We start from the raw sequence: 16,867 nt of genomic DNA, 5'->3' as shown, positions 1-16,867 counted from the left end.
GTGATTGCATATGAAGTTTTAACAAAATACACTTCCTGCAGATGTTTCACATTAGAAGCCGATCAGCAATCTGACGTACTCTAAAAGGGTCCGTGCGAAAAATGGGCAGATGACAACATTTACATCACGCTGATCAAACGGAAGGGGAAAGTATGACTTGGCCTTTCCGACTACGATTACCAGCACTGTCTTATTCCAGGTTCTTGATCTCAACTGTTAGCCTTCTGCTAAAATTGAGTGGAGCGGTCTTTAAAGGATTTGTGCAGAGAGGAGTGGTGTCTGAGGACCTCTTACCTACTTATTATTACTGAGTGGGAACGTTTCCTTGGAACTTCTCGGTCAATTAACGCTGGTGCTTTATTGGCTGCAGTGCAAAAACAAAACCTAAAATGGCTGAGCAAGAATCGAGTGGCTGAGTAATCATGAGAACTACCAACACAGCTGAGTTGAACTGGACCAGGAAAATATCCTCCTGATGCTCACTATGCACAGCTTTGTTCCATCCAGTGACACAAGAACAGAAGGAGGCGTTCCACACACACGCGTACACGCACACGTTTTGGATCAGAACCAGCTGTGTGCCTCTCATACACACACACAAACACACATCAGAACTGTAGCTCTACTCAACACACAATGAGGTCTTTGAGAGACACTCCTCTGTTTGAGTACAATGCTCCAAGCAGCTGTGATCCCCTCTCCAAATGGACAGCGCGCCAGAAAACACACACGTGTTTGTTTTTCTGTACTTGTGAGGACCATTGACAAAATGCACTCGCTAACCTGTTACCTAAACCATCACATCTAGCCTCGCCTCAACTCCTACCTAAACATAAACATAACCTTAAAACCAAATCATGACCTTCAGACTTTCCTTTGAAATAGTGAGGACCTGCCAAAGTGTCCTCACAATGCAGAAATGCCATCAAGGTGATATTTTAAAAATTGGTTCTCACACACACATACTCACACACAGGAATGACACTCGAGTGACTTTAGAAGCGGAACATTTCTGTACTTTTAGTCCGCTATTACAGAATTGTTAGCATGTTCTCATGTCCTGTTTCCTTTTCTATTTCCAACCAAATGTCAGGCGGATTTTACACAATCCTTAAAAATATAGGGGAAAAACTGCAGTGTAATTGTGTTTCCATCAGTGTTTCCATCAGTTGGGTTGGCACCAACCAATGTTCCCTCTAATTTTTCATGTGTCTGGGCATACACACAAGCTCCCTGAGCACACTGAGGACCACTGTGAGCAACATCAGATGTGCACGCTGTGGCCACACACCAGTATCACACCTGTTCAAAACCTTGGATCATAGCAAGTTACATGGCTTATTAAAAGAATCAAATTACAGCAGCAATTTTCACTAGTTTACTTTTAATATAAGTGATTTGACAAACTTTAAAGGAAAAAGACAAAAATCTTGTTGTTCATGAGATGTGTAGTATGTTTTATGTGAGAGTCCTGCTTGGCCATGAGAAGAGTCCTGCTTTGGCCTGTGTGAGGTCCTGTTGTGGCCTGTGTGAGGGTCCTGTTCTGGAAGAAATGATACATATACACCTTTCAGACATAACATTTTGTTCACATTAAAACATTCTGTCAGGATCCAGGATCCCTGTCTGCCTCCAGACACCTCCCATGGCCGCACCCTTAATCGTGCACGGCTGAGGACACTCAAGCCGATCACCTCCTGCAGCCTGACACACCAGACTCAGGGCCCCTTAATGAGTATCCTGCCACTACATAAGCTCTGGCCCTGCAGTCTGGGAGTGTCAGGTCGTACCGTCTTTAACCCGCTGAAACCCCGTGGCATCCTCTGCCCTCCTTGTGTTTGTGGAGACACTCCGCCGCTCTGCCCTCCTTGTGGTCTACGGATTACACTCTGTCGACTCCAGTATCGAGCCACGGGACTTCACGCCGTCAACTCACCAGCCCTCCAGTGTCGAGCCACGGGACTCACACCGTCGATCTGTCGACTCCAGTATCGAGCCACGGGACTTCACGCCGTCAACTCACCAGCCCTCCAGTGTCGAGCCACGGGCCTCACACCGTCGATCTGCCGCTCGGGTGTCGGACCACGGGCTCCACACCAGCAACCCACCTGTCTAAATAAAGCCTGATTAACATTCACTTCTGTCTCCTGTGGTCTTGCGTTTGGGTCCTATCTGTGAACTCCCGTGACAGAACGACCTGACCCAAAATGGACCCAGCAACCACAGGAGCAGGGGTCCATTACTGCGGGGAAGGGCTTTGGACTGGGCCGAGAGAACGCTAGGTGAGCGGCCTAATACGGTGGGTTATGTGGACTTTGTGGCGGATCTGATGAGGGTTTTTGACCCTCTGAGGGACTCGGATTATCTGGCCAAGCACCTTCTCAGCCGGAGACTGAGCCATGGAAGTGTAGCGGAACACTCAGTGGCCCGGTCGACTCCGGCTCCCCGTAGTCGGACGGCATTGCAGCCAGCTACTGTTCCTGCCACCACTTTGCCACAGCCAGCTCCGGTTCCTACCGCCTCTGCGACACAGCTTTCTCCAGTTCCCGCCGCTGCCGTCCCAGAGCAGCAGCGAACTCCAGTCCCGGCCGCCGCCGTCTCCGTACCGCGGCGACCTCCAGTCCCGGCCGTCGCCGTCTCCGTACCGCGGCGACCTCCAGTCCCGGCCAACGCCGTCTCCGTACCGCGGCGACCTCCAGTCCCGGCCGCCGCCGTCTCCGTACCGCGGCGACCTCCAGTCCCGGCCGCCGCTGTCTCCGTACCGCGGCGACCTCCAGTCCCGGCCGTCGCCGTCTCCGTACCGCGGCGACCTCCAGTCCCGGCCGCTGCCGTCCCAGAGCAGCAGCGACCTCCAGTTCCCGCCGCTGCCGTCCCGGAGCAGCAGCGACCTCCAGGTCCCGCCGCTGCCGTCCCGGAGCCGCAGCTATCCCCAGTCCCGGCTGTCGTCTCGGCCCCAGAGCCGCTCCCAGTTCCTGCCGCCGCAGCTCCAGTTCCTGCCGCCGCAGCTCCAGTGCCTGCCGCCGCAGCTCCAGTGCCTGCCGCCGCAGCGCCAGCTCCCGTTCCTGCCGCCGCAGCGCCAGCTCCCGTTCCTGCCGCTGCAGCGCCAGCTCCAGTTCCTGCCGCCGCAGCGCCAGCTCCAGTTCCTGCCGCTGCCGCCTCTACGCCAGTTCCTGCCGCTGCCGCCTCTACGCCGCAGCCCGCTCCAGTTCCTGCCGCCGCAGCGCCAGCTCCAGTTCCTGCCGCCGCAGCGCCAGCTCCAGTTCCTGCCGCCGCAGCGCCCGCTCCAGTTCCTGCCGCTGCAACGCCAGCTCCAGTTCCTGCCGCCGCAGCGCCAGCTCCAGTTCCTGCCGCCGCAGCGCCAGCTCCAGTTCCTGCCGCTGCCGCCTCTACGCCGCAGCCCGCTCCAGTTCCTGCCGCCGCAGCGGCAGCTCCAGTTTCTGCCGCCTCAGCGCCGCAGCCAACTCCAGTTCCTGCTGCCTCCGCGCCGCAGCTATCCCCGGACCTGGCCGCCGCCGCCTCAGTGCTGCAGCTATCCCCGGACCTGGCCGCCGCCGCCTCCGTGTCGCAGCCTCTCCCAGACCCGGCCGCCGTCCCAGAGGCGCAACGACCTCCAGTTGCCGTCTCTGAGCGGCAGCGACCTCCAGTGCCCGCTGCCGTCTCTGAGCAGCAGCGACCTCCAGTGCCCGCTGCCGTCGTGGAGCAGCAGAGACCTCCAGTACCTGCCACTGCTGCACCAGCATCCTATTCTCCAGAGCCCTTCCGCCCGCCCGGCCGTCCGCCGGAGCACTCGTGTCCGGAGCCCTTCTGCCCTCCCGGCCGTCCGCCGGAGCACCGGTGGCCGACGCTCTTCGGCGGCCCCGTGGCCGGTCAGATCCTGTCACCCCTCCTCCGGACCCCCGCCGCCCACCCTAGTCGGCCTTGTAGCTGTGGGGACATCCCTCCTCCGGACCCCCTCCACCCGCCCTGTTTTGTGTCTTGTTTTACGTCTGGAATCCAGGAATTACTGTCAGGATCCAGGATCCCTGTCTGCCTCCAGACACCTCCCATGGCCGCACCCTTAATCGTGCACGGCTGAGGACACTCAAGCCGATCACCTCCTGCAGCCTGACACACCAGACTCAGGGCCCCTTAATGAGTATCCTGCCACTACATAAGCTCTGGCCCTGCAGTCTGGGAGTGTCAGGTCGTACCGTCTTTAACCCGCTGAAACCCCGTGGCATCCTCTGCCCTCCTTGTGTTTGTAACGATATATGTATTCCTGTAACTCTGTCTGTAAAATATGTAATTACTCAGTTTTTTATTATCATTTCTACTACCCATAAATTATCTAGTACTAACATAATTTAATGATTAATATCCATAAGTAAAAAATCTTAATAAATGTCACTAGAATATGCACAAATCTGACTTAAATTTTACCTTATTTTTCACGTCTGTCATTCTCACTTCTCCAATGGTTGTACACTTTGTCCAGGTTGATGGCTTCGTCTGCTTCTTGCTTTGACTTTATGTCGCTGCCCGTTCGTTTCGCCATGATAAGGGTTAGCATTTGCAACTCGTAACTCCGCCGCACTGTTGTTAGCTAGCTAACCTGCACGGCGCGAATGGGCAGGGCAATAGTGTCAATGCTATGATTGGCTGCGTAGCGTAAGTGAACCGAATCGTATCATTGGCTGGACACCTGTCACTCACTGAGTTACGTTGCAAAATAGTACAGAAAACAAAATTATTATTATTATTATTATTATTGGTTTAATTGATTAGATAAGATTAGGACTAATATTAGATATTAATTAATACGTTTATGTTGAATTTTATTTTATGCGCTGCATAGATTTTCTTGTGCGCTGAGAATGTGCGAGCAGTGCGCGATTGCTCAAGCGCGCAGCTTAGAGGGAACATTGGCACCAACACCATCTTTTTTTAGTTTTCCATGAGCAAACATTGTGTAATTTGTTTTGGTACCACCTCGGTCATAGAGGGATAGTAGAGGGTGGAGTTAAAACACTGATTGGTCAGAGAGAATCGTTAGTTGTGCGACACTGCACAAACTCGCCATTTTGAAATAGCCAAGCTACCATCAATAGAGAGTGCAAGTTGTTTTTATTCGCTTGACCCAGATTAAAATAAAAAAACAGCCTGCAAAACTACATTGTACAATTGACGAAGTGCAGATGTTCCTCTGATTGTTTGGTGATTATCATAATTTCTTGCAGTAAACGAAATGACTTGACGCTGGAGTCCTATTTACGACTACATTAAACAATGTTGTTTAATGCCATGTTGCGTCTTATACATTCTGCACAGCACTTAACATTGAATTTACTTAACTCACTTGATTTGCACTCAAGATAATTAGAAACAGAGCGCTCCAACAAACTGAACAAACATGATGTCTACTTGTGTTTGAGCTCATCGCTGGTCGACAACATGCTTCTCAAAGTTTCTCTTTGGCTTTTTATGGAAGTGGTTTTGTTGATGTGATGAAACCGATAAATCCTTGTTCGTTTGTCTGGCTCATTCCATCCAGGCTTCTCACAAATTAGCCCAGCTTTCCTGATCCACCTTTATGGTCTCTTTTACAGACGACGCGTCGGCAGACGGCAGCACCGACTTCCCAGACCGAGCTTCCATGATGGAGGTGCGTCTGCAGGCGCAGGAAGATGAGATCACGCTGCTGAAATCCTCGCTGGCTGACGCCCTGCGCAGGATCCGCCTCCATGATCAGCTCTTACCATTACTGAAACAGCAGCTCATTGCAGGTGAGTGATCATCAATATGCTCATGGTACAATGGGTGGGAGAACATCGCCCAGTATTTTTCACACATTACCATTGCATATGCAAAGACATATGCAAAATATTTTACATTGTCAGTAAAGGAATCTAACCTTGGATTTAATAGTCCATTTTTGATTTTGTACAGAGAAACATTATCTTTGACATCTCCAAAGGTGTCAGTACGCTTCAATTGAACGAGATCAAACTATTTGATGTCCAAACTCATTTAAATGCAAAAGTGTGTTTACCTGTGAATGGCCGCTACTAAAGGCATTATAGAGAGGGGCGACGCATGTTAAATTGTATAAATGGGGATGACGGTGCACACTCTGATACCTTCTCTCTTTGAGGGAATTGCACTTAGTACTCAGATTGTCCGTTCTCTCAAAGATTGTCGGAAGCGGCCCTCACTGATGCTTAATCTTAACTAAACATCGTAACTAGATAAAGTGCCTGATGTATTTTCGTTTAAAATTCTTAGCGAGTTGATGAACTATACATTTTGGGAATTGTACAAGTGACTGACAAGCTAAAGTATCAAATAAAATATTGTGATGGTATTGGTTTTTAATCTTGGGTATCTGTGACAGTATCAACAAATTCCGAAATGAAAACCCTGTCCTATATGGTCCACACTATAAATCTCTGACCGCTGTTCATGAAAAATGACTGGACATAACGAGCGCGCCAGTGCAGTTTCACCCAGAAATAACAATCAAGAGACGTCAATCAAATAATAATCAACTTTTGTCCCACCCAGTGAACCCAGGTGCTGCTCGAGTGCTGAACCATGTGTGCTGCTCTGATGGTTGCACAGGCAGCAAAAGACTTTCCTCCAGCTCAGCCGTCGATGGGATCCACCACCCTGCTACCAGGTACTGGACCAACCAGCTAAGGGCTCAGATAAACAGCATGGATGATGAGTGGCCATCATTTATTTCCCTTCATGTATAGCCACATTGTTGCTACATCAGAGGCATGCTAGTCCGTATGATGTGTATGTGTGTAATTTGTATGACTCTTCCGTGTTGACCTCAACCTTTGAACTATCTCTAGCCAACTGTCAGACAGCATTGTGACCAATGCCAATGGCCACATAGGAAGCCCAGTGTCCATGATGCCGAGACCCAGATCAGCAACCCTGGACAGGTCAACCCAGACAGAGCCCATCCTCCCAGGGCAGGACACTGGGAAGGACAGGGTCCCTCTCCCCATGCGCGTCCAGAGCCTGCAACTGGAGGACGCCCTCCCTCCGGGGCAGCCTTTGGTTGACGGGACACGGGCCAAACTCCACCGCGCCCCCGGGTTGGAAGAGGAGGATGAGGAGGAAGATGAAGGAGGAGGGGAGCAGGAAAAGGAGCTGAGTTGGACGTCGTCGGTGGAGGAGCCCATTCAGCCCACCACGATCAGATGCCTCCAAAGGGAGGACTTCCCGGACGGAAGCTGCTCCCCAGAGGAGCTGGGCTCTGCCTCGGCCTCGGTCAGAACCGCAGACTCCAACCTCAGCTCCCGCTCCGGCCCCCTGTCCCCCATCCAGGAAGGAGAGAAGAAACCGCTGTGGGTGATCTCGCCACCCTCACCACCGCCGTCTCCTTAATCATCTTCTCTCTCGAGATTGATCGCATGGCTTTTAAGGACTAATCAAAAAAATGTCTTGATTCTGACTTGTGTGACTGCAAACCCCAGTTGTGCTGCAAACGCCCTTGTGAGGTGATCAGGTTGCCAGGGTGTGATTATGGTGTGTTAGAGCAGGCAGCCCGATCGGGGACGACATGGTCTGTCGTCATGTTCGCTCCAGCTTCCATGTGCTTTCTTCCCCATATGTTTGAGCAGGGGGCGAGGGAAACAATAAGCCTTAGTGGAACACAATGGCGGCACTCGTCCACACTGAGTGACATATCTAAGATTAGCTTCACTGCACACAGATTGGAACCCAATGGAAAATGTGATGTGAGGGTAATTGAACGCGGCATACTGAACAAAAGGGGCTCGGGTTACAGCATGTATACACTTAGACTGATCGAGAAGGGTCAGGGGGTTTGCACGATTGTACAGATGTAACAAAATATTTTGAAATGGCATATCCGTCCAAACAGCAAACAGCATACATCATACCCATCAAACGAACCTCCAGAGTGGTCCTCCAGGTTACAACTTCACTGTAGCCACAGAGAATTAAGGTTGATGGTTCTGTAAGACGATACAGATGTGAGGAGTTGACACAGTGCCACTAAGGATCTGCCATTCAACTGGGTTTTGCAGAAACACACAAACTGCCTGAAATCTTGATGATTTTTAATGCAGCTCTGCGCTTTCTTAATCACACTTTTAACTTTGTCTTCCTCAAATGAATCAAGGATCTCTTGCATGATGTGATTTGTTCTCCAACGACTGCCTTTGAAGTGATGAGAAAGCACAGTGCAAGAGCACTGCTGCTTTGTGTGTGTAATGTGCATGTGCATGCATGTGTTCTTTTGTCCGACTTCCTTGTTGTGGCTTGGAAATGGGTTTCATTGGTGATGGGTAACATGTGCTCTAGTCCCTCCGCTCAGCTCTGCTATGCCCCTCTGAGGAACTGGGAACGCCGTGCATCCCTGCTCAGCCTACTTACACCATTCAACTTTACTTCAGATTAGTCGTAGAGCGATTTGGGAGGAGGGGGTGGTTGCGAGCTGAGTTTTACTTCCTCGATCCGTGGCCAGTGATGTAGATCGACACCAAAGATTTATTTTAGTCCCACAACACTTCCTCTAGTGATGCTGCTGTTACAATGGCATCAGGAAACCGGGTGTGTCGCAAGAATTCCTCAGAGACAATCAGAGATTAATTATGGTTCAGAACAGTTTGTTTGTGGGTAATCACATTAATTTGTCTTGACCCTCACCAATCCTCTCTTCTACAAGTTGCCTGTTTAGAATTGGGAGTTTGGGTGATGGCCGATAATTAGTTATAAGCCACGAGATAAAAGTTAATTCCAGTTTATTACAACTGGGTCCAGTATTCATGGTACATTTCTATCAGTAATGATGACGACACTGAACTCCCCAAGTTCTTTTTATGAGATCAGGGAACAAGATTTAATTTCAAGGAAGTTTGACGGGGCAAGAAACATGATCAGACAGATTGTAAACAAACCTCTGTGTTAGCCAAACTTGTTTGAAAGAGAAAGAAAGAGGAACAAGAGTCCCAATTCCCAAACTACAATTATCCAATTATTATCAGACCTACTTCCTGCTCAAGATGACCTTTTGGCTTGTTTACGACCTGTTCCACTTCTTGTTATGTGTTTGTCTGCTTCAAAGTCAGTCTGTAGTAACCTAAGCTTATTTCCAAGGCCAAGAGTTAGCATCTCATTCGCTAACTACACCTAATGCTGCGTTCACACCGGTCGCGTTGATTTTTTGACGCGCGTCGAGATTACATACAAAGTCTATGCACAGACGCGATGAGACTGGCGCGCCGCGATTTTGCGATGGCGCGGCGCGTTGGACGCGTTTTTGCGTTGGACGCCGCAAAATCTGCAACGCGCGAGTTGAAATTTTTCAACTTCTGCGAAATAATCGCGTGATGCTGTGGCGCGATAGCCTATCAGCGTTGAGTTGCTCCCCCTGTTATCAGTGACTTCCTGCCGTTGTTGAATCAGGAAATAAATCCTGTAGCCGTCTATGTTCACCCAGAGCTCTACGATACCTCATATCAACAGAGACCGGACCAAACTATGTGTATGCATGTGTGTGTGTAAACCATACGGTACAAACAATGAATAGACGCTGCCGTATTTACGTCTACATGACGTTATTGAGTGCTGGTGGAGCTGCTACGATGTTAGCATAGCCTAGCACCGATCCATCAGAGCTCCATTGAGAAGACAAGTAGCCTACAAATCGGCATCATTATGTAGTTATTTCGGAGTCCCTTTTTGTCGGTTTATTGCCGTTGAATCACAGCCAAATCAGTTTATTTTGTGTTCCTACAGCTGTAGTAAACAGCGACGTGTGGCTTGCTAGACGCAGTGAATACAGCTCGATACAATCCACGGAGCTCCTCTGAACAATATTATGAACCAGACATGACGGCGTTTGGCATTCCGACGTTTGAGGGACTTCCACAACACGTACAAAGCAGCAATTGTCCTTATTCCTTTCACGGTTGAAAGCGGAAAGAAATGGCGGCCAGGTGAACGGCGGCCAGGTGAACGGCTTCCAGTCGATAAACCACGCCCCCTCTCCGGCGCTACGCGATTTTGCGGCGTTTGGTGTGAACACGACCGGCGGCGCGTTGGACGCGATTTTGCAGTGCGTCAAAAAATCAACCCGACCGGTGTGAACGCAGCATCAGGCCCAGTGGAGGACTGGAACATCCACTGCGTGGGAGGCAGTGTGGAGTTTAGGGTAACGTTAGCTGCTCTGTCCTGCTGTGTAATGGATTTGGGGAAGTTTACCCAGATACATTTGCCATTACTGTGTTTGCCAACACATTAGCTTATCCTGTTAACGTTTTGCCGTATACCTGTTAGTCTTCTCTAGTGTTTAAACTAACTCCAGGAGTTAAAGTTAATGAACTAGCTATAGCCAAAGATACTCTCTAACAAAAGATGAACCATTGCAAGCAGAGCCAATGAAATGGTATGCACCTCTTGCCTCCTAATTAGGCCTGAACAAATGTAGTTATATTTTACTTTTGCTAACATTAGATGTTTCGACAGCTGACAGCCATATTTAGCATTACGAAAATGATTTGGCCAGGGCGTTTGCAAACGTTAGTTGACATTAGCTTGAAATCTGGACACAGTTTGGCTTACGCTAGACTAGTAACATCACCAGACTGTTTAGCAACAACAGAGAGAAGAGATATCTGTGTTGCCAGATCTCGCGAAACTGATTTGCTGAGACAGAGAAAGGTCTCAAACAAAGTACATTTCCTGATTCGTCTGTCTAAAAAATGCCATTTTAGTGTCAGAATGATCGGAAGATATAGGGCTTGTGAAAAATGGGTCCAATATTTACTTCTCTGTAAATCTCTGTACATTTCACACAAGAGCAAAATAATTGGTCATAATCTGTGTTCAAGTTCACTTCTCCCATTGGAGTTAACAGACTCAGGATCTGCCACTAGTCCCCTAAAGAGGTGGGGGCAGTGACGAAACCCACGTGACACTGACACCGGAAATAACACAAAAATGTGCCGTCTACTTTCTGAACCATCTCTACTACAGTTGATCAAATCTGCCTACGACAATTGCAGTTTTATCCAGAAACATCAACGGTTGCCAGCTAGAAATAGGAGGCTGCTTTTATCCACGTCTGTCTGAAATCATCAACCAAATTCCGATGGTAAATCTGTCACCATTATCTTTGTAAACTGCTAAACTGGAAAAGCTTTATAGGCAACAGTAACAAATGGGTGCAGGGCTTTATTGAGAAAGATCAGTTACTTTGGTGAGTACAATGTTATTGTATAGAGTAACGGTTGGCAAAACAAAAAATAGGTTGTATTTAACCAGATTTATCCTTTTGGAAGGTTGGGAATGAAGTCGGTAAACAATTCCAAACATGTTTCTGTGTGTACGTACTATTTATACATGCAAAATCCATCAACTACCATTTTGCATGCATAATTAGTGGGGTAACTGCATGCATCTGCGTGGGATTTAGTGTCACACAGTGTTTACCGCTGGAAACTGAAGCAGATTTCTGTCCGCTCTGGTGTTCCAGGGTTCGTAGGAACAGCGAGAAACTGGGGAACCCGGAGAGGCAGAGGAAACGTCTGGACAAGAAGGCGGCATCCTCGGCCAACCTCCTCGCCCGCTCCCCCAGCCTGGAGAAGTGAGCCACGCTGCCATCACTCACAGCTGTCACCACACAGTCACACAGCTCACTATTTCCTATGGCTGCTACAGCCTCACATATCTCATCAAAGAGACACTTGCTGGAACACTGATGGCCCCTATGAATAATAATACAATTCCATTCCCATGAAAGGAACTGAGCTAAACTACTAACTTCTTGAAACGGTGTCATATTTTTAGTCTCACACAGTTATTTTCTGTCTCCACAGCCGAGCAAAGGACCTGGTCGCTGGTGCAGGTGATGTATCTTTTTTAGCTTTTTTTTTGTCATGCCTTTCATCCTGAAACTGAGACCACAATCACTGTGGTCACCACTTTATCCGAATGGCCAAGGGATTCAGTTTGCCATATACACACGGTATTTAACACAGAATCTTGAAGACGAGATGGAAAACAAGATTTTTGGCAAATCACAAACCGTGGTTTGCAGGGGTGAACCTGAGTCAGAATGCAGTGATTAGAGGCCCTGAAAACACATGTCTCGATTTCTTAATACGCACTCCCTGCTAACCAAGTTTTGGTTATTTCACACAAGAGATTTTAGTATTTAGCATTTTTTTATTGCATACAGGCATAAATAGTGCTGCTTAAGGTTATTTTTTGCTTGTGTGTAAAGCTGTAGGTTGTCACACCAGATTGGGTGGTATTCTTCCCAACTGACCTTCCTGCTAAGTCCCATCCCTCAAAGGCAGACTAGCCAATCATAGCGTAGCATCAGACACAGAAATGTGATGATATTTATGCAGGAAGTACAGTTAGTGACAGTGTGGGCTCCTGGGTAACTCTGACATCTTGATGGAGTACCAGTTGAGGGTGGGACTTAGTCAAAGATGAATTGGGCTATTTTTTATATGATTGGGCAGGTAAATGGTTTTGGGCAGCTTGTGATAGTTTAGGCTTCTTTTTTAACCATGTGTGCAGTTAACTGTGTATTAACTGGGTATTCAAGATATTCCAATCAATAAGACATTCCTCTCCTCCAGTAAGAATTTTGACCTTACACCCACCGTGCAACGCCTCTGCAGTAATTCATAATAAGTGTGTTAACAAGTCCCCTATTATCCCAGTCATGATGAGGTTTCTGCAGTATAGTCATACATTTGCACGTTTGCAAAATATCCTGGCTCAAGAAACCTGTAAAAGCCTTTGCCCCGTCCTGTTGTGTAGTCAGTAAAACAAAGAATACAATGCAGCATTATGATGGTCCACATGCTGTGAAAGTGAAAGTTTGACGTAGGGCTGGGCGATATGGCCTAAAAAAAAAATCTCCGATTTTTTTACAAAAAATCCGATTCACGATTTAAATCGATTTTTTCCCCCACAAATTTTTGCAGATGACAGAAGCTGTTGAAAACATTTTTTTATTTTATTTTGTGATGATTTTCCCTCGTAGGTTGATAAAAATAAAGTGCAAACAAAACCTGAACATTGTAGAAAGGTGCCTGTAGTATACAAAAAGTATTTGGTCACTCTTTTGTTTCCCTGAATCATTTAAATATAAAATTAAATTAAACATAACATTAAATGGCATTAAATAGTAGCCTTCCATTGTAAACAACTGTGCAAATGTAACTTTTTACACTAAGCTTTTCTAACTGAATACACTGATACAAACACAGCATGAAATAAAATGTATGTGACCCTTTAACATTCACATTTTCAAAAGTGCAACATCTGATCTAACATCAACATAACATATTTTGCACAGTAAATAAGTGCATGTAAACAAAATCAAGTGCATTCACAACATAACCAACAGTATTAAACAGTAGTGCATGTTTTTTCTAAATATTTTTTGCCAGGAAGACGGCATCGCTTGTGCTCCCGCGGTCCTGCTCCCTGCTCAGGGCGCAACGCTTCTCCCACTCGGCGGCATGCCTCTGTTTGAGGTGCTGCATTAAATTTGTTGTGCTGCTTGATTTTGTAGCAATAGCTTTTAGACAGACCTTACATCGTGGTGCTGTTTGTTCGGTGTCAGATGACATGAACCCGAACCATTTCCAGACCACCGAAGACACATTCTTCCCTCTCTTAAGAACGAGAGCTTCACTGCTGGCCGCCATTGTTTTCGTTTGTAAACAATGCGCGCGCACTCAACTACGGGAACCCAACGGGGGGGAGGAGTGGGGGCGATTTTCTCGATTTTCAATAAAACACATCGCCTTAAAGCACACATTCGAATTAATCGATTAAATCGATTTATCGCCCAGCCCTAGTTTGACGGTGGTGAACTGTATTGTCGCGCATAACACACTGGCAGAAGCTCTTTTTGGAAATTCTTTGAATCGCTTTCATATTAATTCACCCTATTGATGAAAAAACAATGTTCTTGCCAATTTTCCTCAGCATGCTGCCTGTCTATAGCTAGACATCATAGTACAGGGTGTTTGCATGGAAACAGGGCCCTTTGATTGACAGGTGACCTTTAATGTGGAGTTCAATGCAAAAACAGCACAACAAGAAATGTTCCCTCCCAATGAATGCTGTCTGTAGTTTAACAGAAGTATAATCCTGAGAGGAACAAATATAGACACGCTGCAAAGATTTTGTTATAATCAGGGACTTTTTTCCTGACTTCAGTGTTTGCAAGGCCAGAGTTGAACTATAGTTCTGTACTTGTGCCCATACAGCTTCTCACTGGTTCACACATGTAGTCATTCGTACAAAAATGAGTGCATTTCCCAACCGACCGCACTCGTGGTTAGCGTAGCTTTTTTATGAGCGTTGGCCTTCAGTCTGGTTACGGTTAGCCCTGTTTTTAGTCCTTGTTCCTATAGTACAGAGTGCCAGAGGACACTCACTCTCTCACATTGTTTGTGAAAGTCAAGCAAAAGAAGAATTTTCTCAGTTGATGCCAGTAGAAAATTTGGCAGCAAGCGTTGATGTGATTGACACTGTTGTTACCGATTTCTTTCAAAAAATTGCTGGATGGACAGATGAACTGCTGCTACAGCAACAACAAAACATCAAATTGATCTTTTTACATTTCTATTTGTGTACGAATTAACAAATGAGATACAACAGGTTAATTGATATGGTAATTGATATATTTTTTAAACTTTGAACAGAGCTAGAATAACCATTTCCCCCACTTCCAGTGTTTATGCAAAGCTAGGCTATTTTATGCTAAACTAGACTATTTTTAGCCAAGTAGATCCTGTGGTAGCGGTTATTAAGAGCATTTTTTTAACATCATTAACAAAACATTTGGTTCAAGTCTTCCCCTGGTCTCTCTCTCCATAGCTCTTGTTTGATTGAGCATAGTTGTACTTTGCATGAGTCTAGCTTTTTAGATTTCTTAACAGTGGAGAGTGTCAGGAATTTAGGGGGGCATAGGGTAATTGTCTCAGGAGAACTTTTTTGAATACTGTTATGGTAGCGACCAACGTGTGAGTGTAGCACTGAATATCAAAAACCCTCACTCAAAACTGACATTTACCATCGGTCAGATTTTTAAACTGGGTGGCTGAATTTGTTACTTGTTTTTGTGTTAGAGGACATTGCTATAATGTGGGAACACATCTCTGAGTGTACGGGAGTGGCTGATAACTCAGCAGGGGTTGAAATAACACTAGAAAATGCATTTCCTGCTGAAAATGCGTTGGAATGCTGAAAGCTGAAATTAATTGTAAAAAAATTGCTGAAAATTAAGAAATGGGAGACTATCTGTCTGAAAAATGTTGAAGCCCGAAAGCATTTAAACTGCACTGCTGAAAAACCTTCTAGTTGAAATGTCTAACTATGGTGTCTGTAGCTGAAAGTATGAGGAAGAAGAAGGCTTTGAAAGTTGAAGTATAACAGGATTTGAAGATTTTCTCCATAGAGATCCCTTAATATAATATTAATATTTCAAAGAATTTACAGATTACAAATATGAAAAGTCGTATCACCCCTCTCCTGAAAGAGCTGAACATTTTGATATTCGAACGGTTTCTGTGGCTTAAAACTTTTCATCAGTGGTGATATTTGTAGTCGTAGAAGTTGTAGTAGAAGTATTATTTGTAGAAGTATTAGTAGCATTAGAATAAGTACTAGTAGTAGCAGTAGTGATATTTGTAGTTGTAGTAGAAGTATTATTAGTAGTAGAAGTATTAGTCACTAGAAAATGCATTTCCTGCTGAAAATGCGTTGGAATGCTGAAAGCTGAAATGAATCTCAAAAACATTGCTGAAAATAGATATCCAATTTTTTAAAAATTGCAAAAAGCTTAATAATTCAAAAAGTTGAAAGATTACAAATATGAAGTCATATCACCCCTCTCCTGAAAGAGCTGAACATTTTGATATTCGAACGGTTTCTGTAGCTTAAAAGAATTCCAGCGGTAGTGATATTTGTTGTAGTAGTAGTAGAAGTTGTAGTAGAAGTATTATTAGCAGTATAAGTATTAGTAGCATTTGAATAAGTACTAGCTGTAGCAGTAGTAGTATAAGTTGTAGTAGTATCAGTAGTCGTAGTAATAGCTGTAGTAGTGGTCGTAGTATTTTATATAACAGTAGTAGTAGTATAATAAGTAGTAGTAGTAATAGTAAAGTCAGTTTTTGAAGTAGAAGTAGTGGTAGTACTAGTAGCAGTCGTACTAATAGCTGTAGTAGTATTAGTACTGGTTATTAGTACTGGTAGTAGCAGGAATAGCAGTATTAGCAGTTGTAGTATAAGTAATAATAGTAGTGGTAGTGGTAGTAATAGCAGTAGTGGTAGTAATAATATTCATGGTAGCAGTAATAGCAGTAGCAGCAGTAGTAGTAATAGTAGAAACAGCAAAAGTAGTAATAGTAGTAGTAGTAATACTAGAAATATTAGCAGTAGTAGTAGTTGTCGCAGTATTAACAGCATTCCAACAATTAGCAACCTAGGCTAACTAGCTTGTACTTTCCGAATATAATGCAAACTTAACAGCACAATGGAATGGCTAATGGCTCCTGGCAAATTGTTTTTGGAAAATACCAAAAACCACTTAAGTAGCTAAACAGCTAACCTCCTAGCAAAGCTTGTTCTCAGTTATCAGTCAACCCAGGGCCACCCAGGGGCCCGAGGCTTAGATACTTCCACAAAGATGTGAAAAAACACTTTTAGTGACGAGAATGTAATTGCTTCCAATGAGGGTTTTGTTATTCCTCAACACATGGCACAGAAAAAAAATGTTTTGGTATCATTACTGAAACTCAAGTATTGCATTGGTACTAGTAGTTAGACGAGTAGAATGTAGATATAAAGTGATTGTTAGGTAAATGTTTTTATT

At 45.7% G+C, this 16,867-nt stretch overlaps 1 protein-coding gene across 1 annotated transcript in view; it reads left to right on the top strand.

Moving 5' to 3' along the window:
• eml3 (EMAP like 3) overlaps positions 1-16,867 on the top strand; it is a 55,726-nt gene that overhangs the window by 17,352 nt on the left and 21,507 nt on the right. Inside the window, exons 2-6 of the mRNA XM_079295015.1 lie at positions 5,586-5,762; positions 6,541-6,655; positions 6,837-7,337; positions 11,495-11,605; positions 11,838-11,866. Of these exons, the coding sequence (XP_079151141.1) occupies positions 5,586-5,762; positions 6,541-6,655; positions 6,837-7,337; positions 11,495-11,605; positions 11,838-11,866 (933 nt within the window). The remainder of the gene's footprint in view (positions 1-5,585; positions 5,763-6,540; positions 6,656-6,836; positions 7,338-11,494; positions 11,606-11,837; positions 11,867-16,867) is intronic.

This window comes from Melanostigma gelatinosum, assembly GCF_949748355.1.
Source record: "Melanostigma gelatinosum genome assembly, chromosome: 23".
Taxonomy (NCBI): Eukaryota; Metazoa; Chordata; class Actinopteri; order Perciformes; family Zoarcidae; genus Melanostigma; species Melanostigma gelatinosum.
The sequence above is the reverse complement of the archived record's forward strand: the minus strand, read 5'-3'. Positions and strand labels throughout refer to the sequence as shown.